Here is a 23,398-nt window from a genome sequence, read left to right as displayed (position 1 = left end):
AGCGGCAAGAGGAGCCTTGTTAAATAATCTGGGAGGGCGGGAGGCCGGCGCGACTAGAGCGCAGCCCCTGCCCACACCCAAGATGGCGCCCGCCGCCGCCTCAACCGGTAAGTAAAACGGCTGGGCGAGGCTGAGAGCGCAGATTAAAGCGTGTGTAGGGGTGTCAGAGTGCCTGATATAAATTCCCACGTTATTCTGAGAATAAAATCCCCCCCAGACTAAAATCGATCAGAGATAAAAAAAAACGCGATCTAAAATCAAATATACAACACACAGGTACAACAGAAGCTCACTGATGCTGATAGCTAGCTCGCAGCCCTAGTCCTCCCTCTAGGGAGAGCTCTAACAGGCAGCGAGCGGCAAGAGGAGCCTTGTTAAATAATCTGGGAGGGCGGGAGGCCGGCGCGACTAGAGCGCAGCCCCTGCCCACACCCAAGATGGCGCCCGCCGCCGCCTCAACCGGTAAGTAAAACGGCTGGGCGAGGCTGAGAGCGCAGATTAAAGCGTGTGTAGGGGTGTCAGAGTGCCTGATATAAATTCCCACGTTATTCTGAGAATAAAATCCCCCCCAGACTAAAATCGATCAGAGATAAAAAAAACGCGATCTAAAATCAAATATACAACACACAGGTACAACAGAAGCTCACTGATGCTGATAGCTAGCTCGCAGCCCTAGTCCTCCCTCTAGGGAGAGCTCTAACAGGCCTATAACTACCCAGATGTATATAATGGTCGACATGTTTCTGCAGTTTACCTTGGGCCCATGGGTCACCTACTGTTTCATCAGGACCTAATATGCTACTGCTGTAATGAGTGAAAAAACAAATAGTGAAATGAACATCACCTGGAATTCTCCTGGTTCCAAGATCCCAGGATATCCCAAAGTAGCAAACACACATGCAAAAGAAAAAGGGAATTTCGTTATAAAAGGAAAAAAAATGTTGACAACAATCTTTTTCATGTCATCAAGTACCAGCTAATTTCATTGTATAGTCATGGAAAATAAGGTACAAAATATCATGTTTACCATAGAAGTATAACATGAGAGCGTTATACAATATGTAAAAACACTCACCCATGGGGCGTGGCTAAGATGGCGGCTCGGTAAGACGTGTCTCGCAGAGGCTCCCCAGGCCTGATCCCCCGCCAGGGTACCCTGCGGACCTTCGCCCTCACCGAGCCGGCCAGCAGCAGCGGGCCAGAACCGGGAAGCAGTGCGGCATTGGAGGAGCCGGCGGCGAGGCTCGAAGCTGCCGCAGACCGCAGATGCACGGAGCTGCCTGACGGCGAGGGGCTAGTGCGGGCGGCAGCGACCCGAGCGCAGGGGCCGAGCGGCCCGGAGAGACCCCAAGCGACACCTGGGGCCGGCGTGTGGGAGAGTCGGGGATCCCGACAGCGATTCCAGAGCCCCGGAGGTACCACCCGGCATCACCAAGCGGCGACTGGCGCAGGCAGGGGAGAGGGATCGAGGCGCCGGGTCCGTCGGCCCCAGAATCTACGCGAGGCCCCGGCGTGGGCCTAGTGGAGGTGAGCGCCGAGGGCCGGAGACGCCTGACTGCGGCTGGAAGGCGCGACTGAGGGAAAGCGGCGCTGCTGCCGAGAGGTGGGTCGGTCCTAGCACGGCGCTTCAGGCGCGGGCCGTGCACCGGTGAGGACCCCCGCGGTGTCTGCGGGGGCCGAGGGGAGCAGGCCGGCAGCAGCCGTCCACGGCCCAGCGGCCTGAGTGGAGCCAGGTCCGTCGGCCTACGGGACAACGCGGGGCCCCGGCGTGGGCCCAGTCGAGGAAGCACGGCCCGGCTGTGCAGCGGGCCGGTGGGGCATATCGACCCCGGGCAGCAGAGGGGCTCGGCGCCCATACAGAGAAGGTGAGCGGCGCCCAGGAGGCGGCCGGGACGCAATTGCGGTCACAGCGGGAGATCCCCCCCCCCCCCCCACCCGGAGGCACGCCTGGCTGAAACGCGACTAGGATCTGGGAAGGCCTGAGGTTGCGGAAGGCCCTGGGAAGGGGAGTACAGAGCGGGTGGCCTGCAGCCCAGGGATACCTGGCGGGAGCCAGCCCTATACCTCGAGCGAGGGAAAGCAGTGGGGTCGAGGCCTGTGGCCTAGGGAAGAGGCCCCTGGGACACGATACCGGCCTTTTCAGACGACGGCCAGAGCGCATCGGAGCACCCTGCCGAATCACACGGAGCCCTGACCAGGCTGAGGCCCACGGCTGGGATAGCCATGTCGAACCGGAAAGGGAACCGCAACATCTCGGAGATGCTGGTCATGGGACCCCCCAAGCCCGATAAAAGCCCAGACAAACCGGCGCCGAGGCCCGCCCCCGGGGGGAAAGATCTACCAGAGGGTGAGGCGCCAGCGACCAAGGCGTTCATGGAATCCCTCTTCGCCTCCCTAAAAGATGATATTCAAACTTTCCGGCAGGAAATGACCGGGGAGCACAAGGAACTCCGGCGGGACGTCGACGAACTGGGGGAGAGAGTGGCGGCCAATGAGCTCTCGGGCCAGGCCCGTAGTGAGGAAATAGAACTCCTTCGGCAGGAGATCGTCCGTCTTCATGATCAGCAGATGGATCTCCAGACCCACGCGGAGGATCTGGAGAATCGCTCCAGACGCAATAACATTCGAGTCCGGAATGTGCCGCTCAAGGCGGAGGGGGAAGACATGGCGGGATACCTGCAGGCACTCTTCCGGATGGTGCTGGGGGAAGGAGAGGACTTCGCGGTTCGGGTCGACAGAGCCCACCGTGTGGGCCCGGCCCGCCGGACCCAGGGCCCCCCACCGGACATTTTGGCCTTTCTGCCGGACTATCCCTTGAAGGAGCGCATCCTGAGAGAGGCTCGTCACAAGCAACCCCTCCGCTTCCAAGATCACAATGTGGAACTTTTTCAGGACTTGGCTGCGACCACCCTACAAAAGCGGAGGGCGTTTAGGGTTGCCACTACTTTCCTGCGTAAAGAGGGGGTCCCGTATTCCTGGGGACACCCGTTTCGCCTGGTCTTTAAGTGGAAGGGCGCCCTCCACCAGCTGCGTTCCCTATGAGACACGTGTGAGGTGCTAGGCATCCCCTATGAGGACCCACAACAGGACGACATGGCGGCCCGGCAGTCCTCTGGGGCCGGGACGGGCTCCCCCGGGAGGTCGAGGGACGGATGGCAGACAGTGCGGCGGGACAGGCAGCGGAAGAAGCCTCTCAAGCCCGATCCGGACACGGTGGCCTTGGAACAGGCTGCAGCAATCCAGGAAGTATCCAAAGATACAGGCGCAGCCCCCTAAATGGATTTTGGTGAAGGTCGACATCAGATAAGTTTTGGCTCCTGGATGGGGGGGGTCGGCGGGCCATGAGCCGCCACTGCCACACACCCACTCATTGACTCATTTACCGCAGGCCTAGACTGTCTCATGATTGGCCTGGGACAATGTTCACCAGTTGGGGGGGGAGGGGTGCAGGGGACTGTTGGGGGGGGAGTTGGGGCTTGGGAGGAGGGGAGGGGGGGAGCTCGGTGTGCTCACTATCTAGTGGTGTTTGGTACCAGGGGTTGGGCTGGTTGGAGGTCTACGGCAAGGCAGAAGGGACGCATGCGTACGCATGGCTGCTGACAGCATACGTATCCTCTCACTTAATGTCAAGGGACTCAATAACCCCATCAAAAGAAGGGCAGTCATCTCCTTCCTTGAGCGCTCGGAGGCTGAACTATGTCTGTTACAGGAAACGCACCTGTTGGCGAAAGATTGGCACCGCATGAAAGCTAGGGCCTTCCCCCACCAATTCTACTCCGCGACTGGCGAAAAGAAAGCGGGTGTCGCTATACTTGTGGCCAGACACTTCAAAGGGCGGGTTGGGGATAAGGTGGCCGAAATCAGGGGCAGGCTCCTAGCACACACGATACATGTGGGCACCTCCTCCTTCACGCTGGGCTCCATTTATGCACCCAACACCAAACAAGAGGTTTTCTTGAAAGGTGCGCTGTCTGAAGCGCTCTCGGGAGATCTGCGACTGGTACTAGTGGGAGGGGACTTGAACCTGGTCATGGACAATGAGAAGGATAGGTCTGGGAAGAGGTTTGGGGACTCCGGAGCGCTGTCAGTGACAGGGAAGCAGTGGTTAAGGGACAGGGGGCTCACTGACATCTGGCGGGACATACATCATACTGCCCCGGGATACACCTTCTACTCTCATGTGCACCACACGTATGCCAGACTAGACCATTTCCTGGGCTCGGATGACATACTTCCCATGGTTCGGGACATTGACATTACGCCGGCGGCACTTTCAGATCACGATGCGGTGACCCTCCAACTGGCCGTCCCACGTGCCCCTCCACATAGGGGCAAGTGGCGACTCAGGGAAAATATACTGGCACGCAAGGGAGTTGTGCAGCAACTGTCCCAAAGCATCACCACTTATCTAGATCAGAACGACACGGGAGAAGTAACCCAGGCGACACTGTGGGGGGCGCTGAAGGCGGTCATTAGGGGCGAAATCATGGCGATCGCCGCGGCGGAAAATAGGGAGCAAAAGGATCGGAGACGGGACCTGGAGAGGCAGGTGCTAGATCTGGAGCGGGTCCACAGCCGGACGGGAGCCCCCCGGATTTGGCGCAAGCTGAAAGCGGTCAGGGCGCAACTGGCGAGTCTGGACCTGGACAGGGCGGAATATGCGGCACTCCGCCTCCGCCACACGTATTATGTGGGGGGAGACAAGACGGGCCGCCTGCTGGCCAGCAAACTCAAGGCCAAAACCGTCCGCTCGCAGATCCCTGTGATTCGCGGGGACGATGGTGGCGAGGTCCGAGAGGATGACCACATAGCGGAGGCATTCCGGACTTTCTATGAGCGGCTGTATGCCGCCGATCACACCGTGGGAGAGGAGGAGGGGAAGACCTACCTGGAGTCTATGGAGGTTACTGCCCTTAACGATGTGAACTCCGCAGCGCTAGATGCTCCCTTCCGCCTGGAGGAGGTCATAGCGGCCATTGCCCGTCTTAAACCCTTGAAGGCTCCGGGCCCAGACGGCTTCTCCGCGGGCTTTTATAAAACCTTCTGCCCCCTCCTGGCGCCTGTCCTTACAAAGCTATTCAACTCATTCGAGGGCCAGGGCTCCATCCCGAGGGAGATGTTGGAGGCAGAAGTCGTGGTCCTTCCAAAACCGGGCAAAGACCCCTCGCGCTGCGCGGCGTATAGGCCGATTTCGCTCCTCAACGTGGACCTTAAGCTCTTCACAGGCATCCTGGCCTCCCGGCTGGGCCCGTGCCTGCCGGGCGTTATCGACCCTGACCAAGCGGGCTTCGTCCCCTCCAGGCAATGCGCGGATAACACAAAGCGCATTATGCATGTCATAGACAAAGCATACGCCAACGCCTCGGACGCAGCACTGCTCTCGGTGGACGCCGAGAAGGCGTTCGACAGGGTGGACTGGAGGTTCCTGGAACAGACGCTGGTCAAATTCGGAGTGGGTCCGCGATTCCGCTCCTGGGTGGCGGGATGCTACGCGTCCCCGAAGGCGACCATCAAAGTCAACGGGGTCAGCTCTAAGCCGTTCGACATCCGGAGAGGCACGCGGCAGGGCTGCCCACTCTCGCCGCTCCTGTTCGCCCTTTATATCGAGCCATTTGCCCAGCGGGTTCGGGACAACCGAGCCATAGCCGGGATCAAGTTTGGAGGAGTGGAGCAAACCATCAGCCTCTACGCGGACGACATTCTGGTGGCGGTGGATGACCCCCGGGTCTCTCTGCCGGCCTTCCTATCGGAAATGACCGCGTTTGGGGCAGTGTCGGGCTTCAAAATGAATGTCCGGAAGTCCGTCGTCCTGCCGCTAGGTAGCAACACCCGACCAGCTAACAGGGCTTTGTTGCACATAGGGGGGCTTGAGGTCAGCACCACCGTGCAGTACCTGGGGATAGACCTGACGCCGTCAACCGTTCAAACGGTCGACCTTAACTATACCAAGCTGCTGTCGCGAGTCCAGGGGGACATTGCGAGGTGGAAGCAACAGCCGCTTTCGTGGCTGGGCCGGGTGGCGGCCATAAAAATGTCCCTGTTGCCCAAGATCCTTTATGTATTCCAGACCATCCCGGTCACTCCCCCATTGGGGATGCTGAAGAAACTACAGGATGCCCTACATCACTATGTATGGGCGAATAAAAGGTCCAGACTGCGACGCGACCTGGCCACAAGGACGACAGCGGAGGGGGGTCTGGGGGTTCCGGACCTCAAGCGCTACTTCCAAGCGGCTCAGCTTAGATTCCTACTGGAGTGGTCCCGACCGACTTCGGAGAAGCACTGGTTGTTCCAGGACAGGGCCATGGCGGGCATGCCCCTCTGGAAGGTTCCCTACCTGGCGCGCCCAGACAGACCACCGTACCTCAAAAGATCCCCTATCACCAGGACCCTTTTGCAAGTGTGGGATGCTACCGCGGTCCCAAGGGGCCTGACGACCTTTCCCTCCCCCATGACGCCTCTGCTGGACAATCCGGCGTACCCCCCTGGCAGCCCCACGAGCTCATTCCCACAGTGGCGACAATCCGAGTGTCGCTCAGCGGGCCACCTCTTCGATACGGAGGGCTTCATGACATGGGACGCCGTGACAGCACACTATTCACTGGATAAGCCACTCCGCTACCAGTACTTCCAGCTTAGGCACTGGCTGACGCACGCCGATGTGGCGCCTTTGGTTGGACGCCCCCTCACCCCCTATGAGCGTTGGATAGTGACCAAGACATCGGACACAAGGTCCATCACGGAATTATATCAGATGCTGTCCCCTCCCCCCCCTTCGGAGAAATCTGCTGGGCAGAGGCGCTGGGAGAGGGAACTGGGGCGCGCTCTTTCAGCTAAAGAATGGCGAGACGTATACCACCGGGCTCATCATACGGCCAGGAATACCGCTAGCAGGGAGGCGGCGGTCAAGATCGCCTACTATTGGCACTTGACCCCTGAGCGTCTACACCAGGGGAATCCGAGCAAAGACCCTAAATGTTGGAGAGGGTGCGGGCACACGGGGACCATGCTACACATCCTGTGGGACTGCACCGAGGTACAGGAATATTGGACAGCGGTACTCAAGGACATAGACACTCACTTTGACACCGACATTCCACGATTCCCAGCTTATGCTGTTCTCGGACTGCCGAACGACCTGACGTTCCCCCTCAAATCTATGAGGGGAAAACAGATGGGACTGGCAATGGGGGCAGCGACGCAGCACATCTTGTCACTCTGGGGGTCCACTAGGCAGCCCACACACACGGGGTGGTTACATCGGTTATGGTACATCATGGGGATGGAAAGGATACAAGCCTCGCTTACTCAGTCCTCCGAAACCTTCAGGGCAACCTGGCGTCCACTCATCTCTCTACTTTCCCAGGAATTTACGGAGCTCACATGCCCGAGGTATCTCCGGGTCCTGAAATTGGCGGAGGGGTTTAGAGATGAAAAGACCAGAGCGGAACACAAAGTCTAGCCTCTACACAGTACAACCAACATAGGCGCTACAAGGAACACACCGGGCGGGAGGGGGGAAGGTGGGGGGGCTTGGGGGTAGTTGAAGGGGTGGGATACAGTTGGGGTGGGGTGGGAGGGAGGGCCTGTTTGGGAGTTGGGTGAAAAGAGTTCGGATGGCCGCAGGGGGGCGTGCCCCTCCGCCAAGCTAGCATACTCGGGCGCCCGGACTTGCCTCACCTCATGGACACTCAGAGGGGTGCGCTGCTGGGTCGGGGACGGGCGCCATGACATCGCTTTTTGTTTCTTCATATATTGTATGTATCACATTGCTTTGTGGAACTCAATAAAAATATATTTGATCAAAAAAAAAAAAAAACACTCACCCATTTGTTAGGAGATTGTAGCTCCACCTCACCTGGCCACAGCGCAGGTAGAGAGGAGCACCGCTCTGTATAGGCAGATTAAACGAAAAAAGCAGTCAGAAGAAGTACCTAGAGGCTGTTGGAAATACGCTAACATTATCTTAGATTCATCGAGAAAGCGCGTATGTGATGTAAACGCGCCCAATCTCTCAAACTATCAAGTGTAGGGAACTTGGTCTATTCAATCACTTGTCTTTACTGAGACCAAACTTTACAAAGACAGAGCTCACTGGAGTCCGATTGCAGTCTGTCGCTTCGTGATTCTACAAACAAGGCATATCGACTCTAAACCGAGTAAAGTTGTCTGTTCTCTGTGACATTCAGAAGCCAACCGCTCTTATGTATAATCAATGTTATAGCCTCAATGCCCTTTAAAGAGACTCATTCACAAATAATTCACGGTATTAATCAATCTACTGACCTGTCCGTCGGTACTCCGGACGTCCGTCTGGGCTGTCTGGGGAGGTACCGAACGGGCAGGCCAGCGTCCCTTATCTACTTCCGTGTTGTTATTGCGCGGTACGTCAGAGCACTGTGTTGCAGCGCCGCAAAGGAAGTAGGGAATTGTAGTCAAATTCCTAGTTTACTCGGGAAATGTAGTTTGATAAAGTCGTCCTAACTCGGGACGACTGAAAATGCGGTGAAATGGCTGGATATTCGTTGGAAGATGTAATCATTTTGAAACGATCCGGCCCAAAATCTTGACATAATTCTAATGTCCTTCCCAAAATAATTGTGAACAATGATCAAGATAAAACTCTCTGACAACAGTTGTCTAAGTGGATTGAGAATTCGAAAACAGCTATATCTCACTTCCAAAATGTGATGAACTACAACTTATGTTTTCATAAACAGAGAAGTGAGTTAATCAATCACAATGACATCCAAGGGATGTCTTCATTCAATCCATATTTGTCTGTCTGAAGTTTATAAACCCATTTTTGTTCACGTTTGAACAGGAAACCACTGATATCCACAACATGTGTGGGTATCTGTGGTTGTTCCAGTACTGTCCAATGTAGGTCTAAAGGGGTGTGTTTTGCTTGCAGAAAGTGGTTTGTCATTCTAGTCGATTGTTTAGAGCATCTAATAGAACTTTTGTGTTCTGAGATACGCGTCTTAATTTTACGTGTCGTCATACCCACATATCTTTTGTTGCATGGACACGTAATCAGATACACAAGATTGGAACTATTACAATTCGTGAACCTTCGTTGTTCCCACGGTCTACCAGTTCCGATGTCTATTGTCAGTGATTTTGCAGTCTGAGGACATGCTGCGCAATTGCCGCACGGATGGTGTCCAGAGGCTGCAGGTAAATTCCACAGGGTGCCCAATGCACGGGGTATCTCAGTCTTTGGTCGTGTGTGGACCAATATGTCTTTAAAATTCCGTCCCCTTTTAAACGCAAAAAGTGGAGCCTGTATGGTGTCCTTACCAGTATTTAAAATGCTCCAATGTTTCCTCACTATTTTCTGGATTGAGGACCTTCTTGCTGTGGCTAAGTCTTGTGATACCCTTCGTTCCAACAGGGTAATGCCCTGATTTATAGCTTCATTGGCCCTCGTAATGTACTGATCTATTGGGCCTGTGATCTGGCCTGTACCCTGCGCCGTTTTACTCCTTGTCTCTCTCGTAGACATGGTTAATGACGGAAATCAATAGGTGTTTTGATGTAATGCTATGTTTGAAACAGGGTGACAACGGCGTGTATCAGTGAAGGAGTCCTTCTCCTAGCAAGGGCACCACACTTGCCAACAATAATGCTGACAATATATAATAAACACGTAGCCAGGCAAATAAAAGGCCAAGTCTGGCTATGAGAAGATAAATAGGGTAGCCCAGTCCAGTCTTACCCAGTCTTTAACGGGCTTAAACGGGCGCGACCTTGGCCCGGGCTACGCCCGGCGCCGCCCGCGCGCGTCCCGCGGTTGCGGGGTTGACGCTCCTAAAGTACGGTGGGCGGAGGGGCGGGAAGAGGCACCAGGTGCGCGCGATGTCAGGAGCGCAGAGAACCCTGGTCCTCGCAGTCCCGCTTCCCCGCAATCAGCAGCAGTTCAGGAATGGCGACACAGGGACCCGCTCTCCAGTTCAGCAGAACTCCCCAGTAGGCAAAGCAGGAAAGGATCCGTGGATTACAGGAACCCGGCAGGAGTTTTTAATCCCAAACGACTTCGAGCAGCACCCGCGGAGCGTGGGCCGCGAGTCGTATTTCAGTCACCGGGTAGGCGGGGGGGAGGGGCGGGAAGAGGCACCAGGTGCGCGCGATGTCAGGAGCGCAGAGAACCCTGGTCCTCGCAGTCCCGCTTCCCCGCAATCAGCAGCAGTTCAGGAATGGCGACACAGGGACCCGCTCTCCAGTTCAGCAGTACTCCCCAGTAGGCAAAGCAGGAAAGGATCCGTGGATTACAGGAACCCGGCAGGAGTTTTTAATCCCAAACGACTTCGAGCGGCTCCCGCGGAGCGGGGGCCGCGAGTCGTATTTCAGTCACCGGGTAGGCGGGGCGTGAAGAGGCACCAGGTGCGCGCGATGTCAGGAGCGCAGAGAACCCTGGTCCTCGCAGTCCCGCTTCCCCGCAATCAGCAGCAGTTCAGGAATGGCGACACAGGGACCCGCTCTCCAGTTCAGCAGTACTCCCCAGTAGGCAAAGCAGGAAAGGATCCGTGGATTACAGGAACCCGGCAGGAGTTTTTAATCCCAAACGACTTCGAGCGGCACCCTTTGTATATAGATTGTCTTTTTATGATGTAAAAATCGAAATAAAGACGTATGAACTGAACTGAACTGATTGTCTAAGTCCACTAAAATCACCATAGTGGTTGTCTGGATTAGTGCAGGGTGCTACACTTACATAAGTGAGCACCATATACTAAGCCAGCCTCGTACACTATGTTACAAATTATGTGCCACGTTTGTTCTTCCTTATTACATGTATATGTTTCTTTGCAGAGATTTCAGTAAAGAAGATGAGTCATAATCTTCGCCTCCAATTCTTTAATGGAATCCAAATCTCCTGACACATTAGTGGGAGAGATCTCTATTACTTGTTGTTCTCATCAATATGCATGTCAAGAAACGTCTTTACCTAATATTGCAGTGGTCACTTGGGAGGGGCATGTCATCTATGATCAATAAAACGGCAGCCTTTTGAACTCCAAAAAAAGGACTGGTTGAAGCCATTGCGTTTTTCTGTATGGCGGGTTCAATAGTCTAGCTAATCAAAATTAACCACCTTTATTGAAATATATATTTAATAAAGGTAAAAAGTTAACTGGCGAGGCCAGTGTGCAATAATTCAACCTGGCTCCAATAGACAATTTATATGAAAATAACTCCTACATTGGACCCAAACGGAAAGTCGGAAAGAGAAAAGTAAAAGGAATCTAACTCCCATAGAAACCCTGTTCAGTAAAAAAAAAAAAAAAAAAACTAAACTGTATGCTATACTAAATCACACATGGCAACATTTTAGAAGACGAAAGTGGGAGATAAAAAAATAATAATATGGAAAATAGATTTTCGGTGAGAGATAGCCAAAATATAGCCTTTTTTTGCTTTTAAATCGGGAGTCTCCCGTCGGCATCGGGTCTGTTGGCATGTATGCCACATACAAAATACAGGTATGACAAAATGGGAGGCTGAACTGAGTGGGGAAAGCCCCTTGGAAAAATGGGACATATATGGGCCTACTAAACACACTATTTGCACTCAAAGAAAACTCAACATGTGCATTCGTAGGTAAAACTACTTTTTTGTCTTTGTTTATTGTAATTGTTAGTCATCAAACAGCTCTAAAACACATTTAAAACTGCTTTCTATTTATATTTGCTGTTTGAAGTATGTAGGATAAGGGGTAAAAATAAAGGCTTTTTGTAATTTGCTTACTTTTGCCCGCAGCCACGATATTGCTGCTCTTGGCAGCTTCACAGTTTAGGAAATGGTAGGTTAAGCACTCTGGCCCGATCTCTCTCTCTCTCTCTCTCTCGCTCTCGCTCTCGCTCTCTCTCTTTCGCTCTCTCTCTTTCGCTCGCGCACGCTCAGGTATTCTGACGGGCACGCTCTCTATCAACCTCCAGCTTAACGCGGCGGCCATTTTTAAAGAAATTATATACAGTTTCTTTCGACAGAAATGCTCAAATTTCTCACAATTTGTTAAAAATACAAGTAAACCACACATACTTAATGAGTTTGCCTAAATACAATAAAATGCTAATTTGAATAGTTCAAATACCGATATCTAAGCTCAGTATATAATCAATCCGCTAGTCAGCATGTAATAATTAAATCACATACTTAATAAACCCCTTCAAATTGTGTTTTGTTCTTAGTTCAAGGAACCGTGCTTTAGTTAAAGCGGCTACGGCACTAAACGTATCTAACTGCCGGTTCTTCGGCTGCAGCCCGTTTTCTATTTTCATGGTTTGGCAGTTGACAGACTGCCAGAAAATTGCAATTCAGATTCTGCTAGCTTGAGAGGCTTTTTAAGGGGGCAGGGTAGGAAGAGGAGGAGGAAACAGCTGAACAAGAAGCAGGCGATCAGCGAGCCGAGCCAGGAAGAGTGGGAGAGACTGAGGACAGCAGGCTGCAGGGGCAGCCCGAGCTTTGCAGAGACCAGAGGAGTCCCTCTGCTGCTGCAGCTCTTCCCCTGACCTCTCAGACTCCGCCAAGACCCGCTTCATCCTCTCTGGACTACACAGGAAAAGCTGAGGCACCCAAAATCGAGAAACTCGCACCAATCCGCGTTTAAATTGAATCTCAATAATTGTGTGCTGCACGCACTGCCTTGTGACAGCTGTCTTATTTGGGTTTTACCGGCTCGTAATGAACCATCGGTTTGGATGAAACAATTAACTGTTTTTGAATCAAGATAAGGATTTTTTTCGAAATAATTTATTTTTTATGTGCATATTTTTATTTATCGGTGCACCTCTTTTCACGCCAAGACCCTGGAGCAGGTACAGTAACCATTGGGTGAAAAAACCCCGCAAACTCCCCTTTTTGAGTAAAATATTTGTTTGCTTGCAGCCCCCCCTGCCCTCTTTCCTGACCATATGCGAATACGTGTTTTTGAGTATTGGCGTTAACAGACATGTTTTTAAAGTCATTACAGCCAATTGCAGTGTTTTGTCAAAGGGAAGCCACATGTGAAGCTGTTGGTGCAGCCCCTCACAGCTGTAACAAGGGCCGCCTCACCCAAAATGCTGGTTTAACGTCAGGTTTACAAAGTAGCATCTTTGGTAGGATTAATAACTTGGCAGGTTATAACCGGAGCCTGTTTTTATTTCAGTTGCATTAAAATAAATTGCGCTTAAGAGCTATTGTGCGGCGTACTTTTGGAAAAGTGTTATTTTATCCTAAATTGTGGCCTGTGTTCTGTTCTTAATAATTGTACTGTATGGAGTTAGTACATGTGCAGATCAGCTCGGCAAGCTGTTCGTCGGCCTTTACCGACCACTACACTTGTTCACCCAGAAGCAGACACATATGATGGTCATCTACAGTACAGCACAGAGTAGACTTTCACATCTGGCCAAAACCCTGGTTTACTTTCGAGTTTCTGCGCTCTGCACGGCTGTAAAATATCTACAAACTGGTCAGCCACCGTGGGCGCCTAAAAATCTTATTTACTTTAATTTGGCATAGTACCGTCTTTATAAAAAAAAAAGTGTATTCTGCTTCGCTTGACTGCGCCGAGCGCACAGGGCGCTCTGCAGATATTCAAAGACTGTGTGTCTGGGATTACGTTATTTTCAGCCTTGGAAATGCCCATGTAACTAAAGCTGCTAATGATAAAGGGGATCTCGCTGTTCTGCTGACTCGAGTATTTTATCTGTTTGCATGCGACTTTTTTTTCTCCTTTAGCAAAGCTCATGCCTAGTTTAAAAAGTGGAATATATTGTCTTTGAAGAGAGGAGAGATTTCAGCTATGCAGAAAGAAAAACATTACACATTTTATTTTAAAAGCAACTTTGGTGTTTTATTTGGGGAACAGTGGACACTTGGCAAATGCTGGCGCTGGCTAGAGCGAAGAGTACTAAAAGAACTCGTATGCATAGGCAACCATGTTATGCCATTAGTGGTGAAAGAGTTAAATGTTATCAGCCCTTGCAATCACCGTCTTGTGTTTACGAAAACTCTTTATTGGCGTCGCTGTGAGATAAGTCATTATAATATGGATTTAATCGAATGAAGGCCGTTACATTTACTGTTTGTCTTTCTGCATGTGTTATTTCAGGTGGCTGCTCTGGAGAGACACTGCCGGCGGTTTTATGCTTCTTCACTTTGCGAAGGAAAGGATTTTAAACTGTGAGGAGTGCCTTTGATTCGCCTGTTACGGACGCTATGGTATCTGAGCAGAACTGGTGGGATCTGGGCTAGTTACTGGCCTTTGAGTTAGAAGCCGAACCTGCTCTCGCTTTGGAAGACTTTCATTAACTTTTTATATCGATTTAAGGCGGTAGAATCTAAGCTTCTGATAAGTTTGTGCTACCCGTCCCACGACTATGGCGAATGTGGAGTCCATGCCCACGATCACCAGCCGCATTAAAAACCTTTTGCGCTCCCCATCCATCAAACTTCGAAGACACAAGCCAGGAGTCAAAAAAGAGGACATCAGCAGTAAGGTGAGTTGCCAGAGAAATGAGAGAGCAGCTCTCCTATTTGCGGGTTCCATCAAATTATTGGACCCATTCCATCACATTTGTTCTGTATAAACTTTAACAGGGTTTGTTTTTTATTACATGCATTAATTTTCATGACCAACATGGCATTTGGTAAGGACAGAATGCCGTGTACTTTTTGCACAGAAAGTAATTGGATGGTGTACCAAAGCAACTAGTGTGATAGTAGTTTTGAATATTCTATACTAGAGATGCAGATACCTCTACATTTCCATTATTATGTAATCAACGCTTGTCAGACGTCTCGTCCTGATCTCTGATTCTGTGAAAAGCCTAAAGTCTGATTTCTGGTTGGGGGTGTGTGGTGTTTTTTTGTGAGGGTTTAGTTAATATGCTGCCTTGATTGTGTTTGTATGTGTACTACAATGGTTGTTTTGTGCAATGGAGTTTATACATGCTATCTAGGAGTATTTTTTATGACCTTATCAGATTGTATTTCCATGTTTTTACTCCTGCTGCCTAATTGACTTCCTCAGAGCATATATGGAAGCTTCTTCTCATCAGACCTTTCCTGCCTGCGGAGTAGAGCTTTTCCCATTTATGCGTGAAGGACTTGTGCAATAACTTGTTTACGGTGCAAGCAATTCTATTACTAAGCCAAACTAGAATTATGGCTCTGTACCTTTTTATTTGTTCCCCCCGTACTTTCTGGGTGTTTTCACATTTGAGATGGTAGAAGGAAGACCACCCACTGTGTGTATGATCATGTGAAAGCATTTTTATAAGTATTTGTGGGACAATAGAACAGCTTACTTGATAGATGTTGCAAAAACCAAGAATTGGTTCTACCTGTGTACTTGATGCCTATGATGTTCTTTTGGTGTACGCTTCGTTTAAAAAAACAAACGTATTTTGATTATTTCAATAATAGTACAAAACCTAAGCAACAAGTTGAGGAAAAGCAGGGAGAAGCACAATGGGAACTGTGATAGTTGCTCACATGGGTTCAAAAACGGAGGTGTGTATGTAAAAGAGGTATGCATCTAACCATTGGTCATTAAAGGTTATGGGACATTATTTACATAAATATCCTCGACATCACATGTCTGTCATTTATTAGGCGTGTAAAGTGTTTACATTCATCAATCACTTGTTTTACTAATACATTGTGACAGATGTAACAATTAAAGGCGTTCTGGTGTTATTAGTATTTCTATACATCTTTCTCCTTTGGGGTGAGGAGTAATTAATAAAAGCGATTTTCCCACATGGGGTCCCACACTTTTGAACGAGAAGAATGGAGCTTCAGCGTACCTCTATTACATCACTACAAAAATCAACTCTTGAATTCACTCGTGTAATTGATACTGGACCCGCACCCCATCGGGATACTACTCTTATTGCTAATAAAAAGGGCATTGGTGTAAATCACTTTACCTTGACGGGTACTTCATTCTCTAACCAATGGAGAGTTGTTTTGGAGCTGAAATAATGACTTTGTCTTAAAGAATCATTCCTAGATCCGATTCTCAGTGTCACCCTTAGGCTAACATACGTTATCACATTATATACGATTGAACTGGTTTCTGAAACTTAAGCCAAATGCAATCTTGGTTTTTGTAATGGAGCACAGAAACTCAATTTGGCATAAATGTGTATCCTTTTCCTCTTTTAATTCTTTTCAACCTTCCAAGCCGTGGGCATTGTCCCTTTCTATTTCACCTAATGGCTTTCTTAACCACCATGAATGTAGTAATCTAAGAATGTCTTTTTGTACCCTGAAGCCACTTCAGCAAGTTGTGTCCAAAAAAGTAAATACATGTTTCTGGTGTCTCAATGACTCTGCCCTAATTCGCTGCCTGTGTTTTGGGAAAGGTTGAGGGAGGGGTTTGCTGTTAAGTCAATGTTTCACAGACCTAATGCACATTTCTGACACTCAAAGCTATTACTATGGACAATGGACACTCGGCACACTGATCACTTGTAATTTTAACTTGCTGTCTGGTGCTAGGATGCTACTACCTGCTGTAACACAGTTCCTGTGGACTCCTAGTTCCAACTCAGTTGTTGGCATGTGACATCATAATCGTCAGGAAGCTGGTTTGAGTGTCACTAGCTGAGCAGTATCTTCTTCTCACTGTCTGGAGTTCTGAGTTTGATGCTTTCTGAAGATCTTCCTACATGTCTCCATCAGTAGGTATCCTCCTGCCATCATGGAAGTAAGACCCTGCACTGCTCCGCATATTACGGATGGGTAGAAAGAGTCATGGCAGGTCGTGTCCGGAGCAAGAGTAGGAACTGCAAGGTCTGGTGAATTGTAGTTAATTCTCCATTTCTCCTTTAGTCTTGCTCAGTTATTTTTGCTTAAAATTATATTGTTCATGATGGTATAGTAGAACTTTGAAGGGTAAACTATTAGGTGTGGGTTTTAGGGTAAGTCAGTAGTCTCCTTTGTTGTTACTAACCTGCTGGATGGTAATGAGTACAATCCTCATGCACTGCAATATTCCGCTTTTAAGTAGTCCAGTATATGCCTAAGTGGATCTAAATGTATCTAATCTGGGTAGAAGACAATTCGTGCACACAACCAAAATGATTTCACTACAGAAACCTACTTTGTGTTGTCCATTGTTTTTAATGCGATAAATATTACTTTTTGTTTTGCACGTTGATGTAAGGATCATAAGTGGTTAACAGGATTATTTAAAAGTAAAGCCAACTGACCCTCGAAACAAGTGCACATAAACGTATGCTAAGCAATTCTATAGAAGCTCTTAGACGTTCAGTTACGCAGTTCGGGCACTTGGTAAAAAGGCCTGCTTCTTTCTTTCTCTTTGCACTATAAAATCCGAGGTCGATATTTTTGGCTACATTCGAACAACTGCTTTGCCGATGTCATTAGGGCTCTTCAAGATCTATAGGGTAACTTAGCCTGAACATTTCTTGTAACAATATTCCTGTTATTTTATTTGGAGAACATGTTACCAGGGTTTTTTAATTGTTTTTGTGTAGTATGTGTTTCTGTATAGCATGTGTTGTAGAACGGAAACCTCTGTGATGTTGTCATTGGAATATTACAACTGGTGCATAGATGAAGGACCCAACCAAACCAGGGACTATGCAAAGACATAATTGACTTAATATGGGCCGTTTTCATCAGTTCTTTGTGGATTATACGTCCAGCTGCACAAATTGGGTAGTGTTTTTGTTGTGAGGAGTCTGTGTGTAGTAGGAAATTTGTGGATCCCTCTAGATTCATGAACTTTACCTCTCAAATCTGAGGAACATGCAGGACTTTAGCCTAAGTTTGATAATTGCTGGGAATTCTGGATGGAAATAAATGCAATCCACACCGGTCACACCACCGTAGACTCTACTTTTCGGAGATTTGACTTTGGTAGGTTTTTGTGCTGGGCCCAACTGTAACGGAGACCTTTTGCATTGATTCTGCTGTTACCCAATATTGCCTATTGAGCTTAAAGGTGTGCAAGAAAGTGTGCCAGGACATGGCAAAATGTCCTATAAAACGGAGGGGAGTGTCCGTCGGGGCCCTGGGATTTCTGCAATTTTAATCTTGCGATGCCAGCAATGACCTTCTGTTGTTTCCAAATGAGCCAGTCTAGGTATGAGGATGCCTCTCGAGGTGGGAAAGTGGTGAGGGTAGATAGCACAGGTCTGAGACTTCTGTGCTGTGTATAGAGTTTAATAAAATTCCTGGAAGAATTTTTTTGACGAGTGTCTGAAGTGGTTTACCCTGGCATGGTGTTAATGGCAGATACATACTCTCTAGATTATTTGGCCCGAGTTTACAAGCTAACTCTTTCTCTGTTCTGTACCACCTTTCTATTTTTTTGGTTCCAGTCAAAGTACAGTATATTGTCCCCTATCTGTATCGAGATTCCGTAGCAGCGATCGCTTATGCAAATGTTGGGCACCCCCGTCTCGGTGTTTCCTATCCAATTTTGTTCTCTTGGTCTTCTAAACATTGCTACAGTTTTTCCTTTTTACGTTTTTTATTATAATTTTTTTTTTTATGGATCTTTGTTGCCAGTGAGAAACATGCCCCTGATGCCTTTAATGCACCCAGTGTGTGCAATCCTAGTCCCGCCCCCCCTCCCTTGTCATTTTTCTGGAAATATAAAGTCCTGTTTTTTGTTTTTTTTTCCTTTGCTTCCTGTTTTGCTTGCAGTAGAGTGTCCCATCTGAGCTCCAACTACCAAGTAGTTTCTGCATTCCAGAGTCTTGTATTGTGACCTAAAACATCTGCACATGACCAAAAGCTGGCTGCGTTTAAATAAATAAAGACTGCTTTATTTAAAAGCAATGAGACCACCACGCCTGTAATGGCAGCAAATTCATATGGTCACAAATTGCAAGCTACCTCATTAATATTCGTGAGGTATGTCTATTTGCGACCCTTTATGATGTGCTTACTTTTTATTATTGGTTATAGTGATTTACCAAAAAGTGATTCGGCAAAAATCGCTATTATTGATCTTTGTACATCCAGCCCTTACTGTCTGCCCAATCAGATGGGGCAAACAAAGGAAATATTATAGTCTTGTGTGTATTGTTTATGCTATTGACGTTTGAAGTCCTCCAAATTGGGATGTTTGGTGTGCCTTGTGTTTATCAAGCCTATGTCTTGCACCTACCCCTTGCCTTCAGAGACATTGCCCCGATTTGCCCCAATCTTTGTACTGATCTGTCCATATCATTCCACATAACTTGATTCAGATCCTGCTAATCATAAATATATAGCTTTTGATGTTTGTATGATATTTGGGAGGACTGATTTTAGGGATTTTTTCTTGACATGCAGTGGGTGCGTGCACAGTTGACACTGTAAAGGCATTTCTCCAACGCCTTCCCCCTTTCCAAACACCATGTTCGCCTAATAGCCAGTGCCCTGCTTCTAACATCACTGTCTCTTTCACCTCCCTCTTAAAAGGAGCTCGCTAGTAGAATTGCCCCACTACCTTTTTTCTTAGGGCCAGAGAAGAAAAAATGTTTAGGAACCCACTTTGAACAAAATCTGTGCCAAAACCAAGTGGGTGTCCTGAAGGAGACTTAATTCCGAGTGCAGTCCCTTAAATATGGTAGCAGCGCCATTGTTTGCCGGAGTATTTAGCGCTAACATTTAAGCAGATTATTTTTATCACCCTTTTAGACCTGGCCTCATTAGGGTGGACTCCCTCCCTTCTATCTTTTAGCCTCAGTAACCCCTGAGGCGCTTTTTGCTTGGAAGTGCTATGTTTTGCTTATTCTTTTGAACTTCCTAGTCTCAACTTCTATACATTAGATTTTTGTGGTTTTATGTTCAGAATATAATCTAGTTTTGTAAACCTGTGGATTAATTGTTGTGGTGTATTCATTGATACTGTATGTGTGTTGCACAAATACTTTACACATTGCCTCTTTAGTAAAGCCTGACTGCTCAAGCTTCCAGAGGGTGAGCACAGGATATCTTTTAATGTGCACAGAGCTTACCCTGACTAGAGTGGTGGTTCCTGCCTGGCGTAAGGTCCTATTTCAGACAAACAGTAATCCTAGTTCAAACCACCCCCCCCCCCTCTATATGACTTCCTTGTTGCTCTGAGGCCTGCACTACGTGCCCCTGCTGGCGCCCAGCACTGTGTGCATATGTCCCACTAGTCACAAGAAGTGCAGCCTGGCATACTTGAACCACTTCCTCAAACTGTCCTTCCACTGCAATATGACCCTTTAAAAACGTAACCTTAATTCTCCACCCGCCCTTTGTGGTACCTCTATGTGTAAAAGCCATAACCTTCCCAATTAAATTGTGACTTTTCCAGCTGTCATCCACATAACATTCACATCTAGATGTGCCCCTTACCCAACCCCTCCACCTGCTGTACACTAGCATCAGGGATCTTCCCATATTCCCAGTGTCTGCTGGGACCCCTCTACCCGCTTTTATTTTTGCAAGCTAAGATCATCTGTAAATCAACTATCCTTACTGCTTGTGCCCTTAAGCTGTTATTGGTGAGCCTTCCTTTCCACCGCCAACATCTCTGCTGGAGGTTTCATGTTCTTTTTGTCACTTTGAACTTATTTCCATCTGTTGGTCCTGGATGGTCTGCTACTGTTAGTTGATAGTCTGTCTAGTCCATGACACTGGCTGCTACCATTATGTTTTTATTATATGTGAAGTAGTGGAAGCAGGTCAGTATGTTGGGGGCTGGTACCCCTTCCCAGCCCCCTGTGCGTGCGGTCCAGCAAAATGCCCTCTGTGAGGCACAGGAGAAGGGGTCTAGAGTCTCTTAATGTACACTTCTATGCATTCCTAGGGGCCCCATTGATACTTATGTTTTGCCACCTCAACCAGTTTTCAATGTCTTCTAGGTATGCCTGCAGATCCACTGCTTGCTCCTTCAGAGAGAGCATCTCTGTCCATAGAACCTCCATTTTCTCTTCGATGGCGTCTCAAGGGTTTAAGACTCTGTTTCCCATTTGCATTATGCCTTGCTTGAGGCTCTGATGTGTCGTAATTTTCTGAGGGCCAGCAACTCCTCCTGCAGCCCTCAAAAGTGTTCCTCTGTGTATGAACACGTTGGAGGTGGGATGAGTTGGAGCATTCTTTTGTTGGGATAGATGGTCTTTTGGCAGGAAGTAGGTGGTTGATTTAGTATCCTCCTTGCCTTTGCGCTCATTCCGGGCAGCATCTCTAGTGTTATCCTCGATCTTGTCAGATGCCAAGTCTCTTGTGGTTTATTGGGCTAGCTGCTTGCAACTCTATTGTGAGCAACCATGTCCCAGGCTAGGTCCCTTGCTCGCTACGCCACTGGAGTCCAGCTATCCTGGCTTATGATGGCTGATAGCCAGAAACTGGTCCTAGGATGCTTGATTCCGGTCATGGAAGACATGGCTTGGCAGTTCGGGCTGGACTATTTCCATGAGGCACAGGGTCAAGACTGATTTGCATATGGCCATGTCTGAACTGGGGTGGCTTTGTGAGCAAAATAACGATGGATTAAACCCAGATCTGTGACTGGGGGTGAATGGTTTGCCATTGTGCAACATTCTGTCCATCATCTTGTGTGTTTTGCTCTACGTCACTATAGGCCAACCTACTCTGTACCACTGTACTTTACACCACTTCACTCGAGTCCACTGTACAACAATTCACTCTACAGTACTCCAATCTATTACACTCTACAACACAACTTCCCTCTATGATGCTCTGCGCATCTCCCTCTATACCAGTCCATGCCACTCTTCTCTACTGTTTTCTACAACACACTACTCCACTCTTCTCCTCCACTCCTCGACTCTACGTCACTGTACGCCACAACACTGTATTCCTTTCATGCCCCTCTACTCCAACACTCCATGCCACTCTTTTACCCCTCTTACTTTTAGTCCTGATAAACAGTACCCACACCGGTGTACAAACATGGCTGAAAAACATTGGCAAAGCCAATCGCTCTTGCTTAGGCAAGGCCGATTTGATTTATTAATGCTTGTTAAATAAAGTATGCCAAATATGCTTAAGGTATTTCAGAATGTTAGTCACCAAAGACCAGCCACACTTTATAACAAAAGTTTTTTTTAGTGTCCTCGACCAGTTCAAATCGGATGTTGAACATTGGTGAACTGCCCCTCTTTCTGATCGGGAGAGCTTCTGTACATTGGATTACCTTGCTTAGACCGCTGTATGCACTCCAGAATACCCAGCATAAAGTTAGGGGAGATCACTTTTAAAAAGCTGTATGCTACTTACTGTAGAATGCTGGCATTCCTTCTAATATGGCTACGCTGCAAAGGGGAGTATTTGATGGCGATTGGACGTACCATATAGTAAACGGTATTACTGGGACCCTCACCTAGTAGTTTTAAACAATGGGCATTCAAGTATTTTCAAGAAACTTCCTTGAAGACTGTTTGGGACACTGTAGGTCAAGGAGTGTATCTGGGGTGTGATTATATGGGGAATAAAGGGGAGCGCCACACTCTTCAAATGAAGCTGTAATTTGCATAGGGATTCTGTTCACAAGACATTTGAAATGGGTGTACTAATTAGAAAGACCCCGTTGTGGTATACTGCTGTCCCAACCTCTGAATTTTCCCGATTTTTTTTTTTTTTTTTTTTTTAGTATGGGATAGGATGAGGCTATCACCACCAGGGTATAAGTGGACTGGAAGAAGTGTGCCGATGGCTTGATTTCCTTTTGATCCACTTCAGCCCGACTCTGAATTGTCTATGACTGGGATATATATATATATATATCTCTCAGGAAGTCAGCCTTATAGCATGAAGAAGGACGACAGCGGACCCAGGAAATTTCTGGTGCAAATTTTATTTAGTGCAAAAGTGCCCCCGCACCATAGCCATGACGCGTTTCGGGTCTTCCACGACCCTTGATCATATATATATATATATATATATATATATATATATATTATAAATAAATAATCTTTTGTTTTAGACCTGCTATACAGAGTTGCTTGGCTGTCATCGATGGTATCCTGGAGGAGTGCCTCGTGGAGCTTAGACCGTTCTCCAACCATGTGAAGATGAAACTATCTATCATATGCAAGGCACTATTCAGCAAGTCCCTGGGCGACCTATATTTCCTCTAAAAATGTTGGGGCGGCAGGAATCAAATGATGGACTCTGATCTGTAGCAGGGAAGTTGCAATTAGTTCTGGTTTCTGGCTAATGTAATTTAAACTCCGCCACAGGGTATGTTACACACCTGTTCTCTCTTTTTAAATTTTTTTTTTTTTTTTTAAGCTGGTACTGGGCAAACGATGATGGATGCTGAAGGAGATGCAGCGTACAGTATCCTCTGGTTATACCCTAAAAATGAAGGCTCCTGGGATTAGGTGTGGGAAGTTGTGTAAGCTGTCGTGGTGGTAGCTGTCGCAAGTGATGATAGAATTTTGAT

At 48.3% G+C, this 23,398-nt stretch overlaps 2 protein-coding genes across 2 annotated transcripts in view; one reads left to right on the top strand and one right to left on the bottom strand.

Moving 5' to 3' along the window:
* The window catches only part of LOC144783148 (uncharacterized), a 126,870-nt gene extending 114,911 nt beyond the window's left edge, over positions 1–11,959 (bottom strand). Inside the window, exon 1 of the mRNA XM_078662279.1 lies at positions 11,752–11,959. Coding sequence (XP_078518405.1) covers positions 11,752–11,959 — 208 coding nt within the window. The remainder of the gene's footprint in view (positions 1–11,751) is intronic.
* Positions 11,960–12,304: 345 nt separating this feature from the next.
* The window catches only part of MAPKBP1 (mitogen-activated protein kinase binding protein 1), a 986,444-nt gene continuing 975,350 nt past the window's right edge, over positions 12,305–23,398 (top strand). The window contains exons 1-2 of the mRNA XM_078662278.1: positions 12,305–12,821; positions 14,102–14,489. Coding sequence (XP_078518404.1) covers positions 14,370–14,489 — 120 coding nt within the window. The 5' untranslated portion in view covers positions 12,305–12,821; positions 14,102–14,369. The remainder of the gene's footprint in view (positions 12,822–14,101; positions 14,490–23,398) is intronic.

The sequence above is a fragment of the Lissotriton helveticus genome, chromosome 9, assembly GCF_964261635.1.
Source record: "Lissotriton helveticus chromosome 9, aLisHel1.1, whole genome shotgun sequence".
In the NCBI taxonomy this organism is placed as follows: Eukaryota; Metazoa; Chordata; class Amphibia; order Caudata; family Salamandridae; genus Lissotriton; species Lissotriton helveticus.
This window is presented reverse-complemented; position numbering and strand designations above follow the sequence as displayed.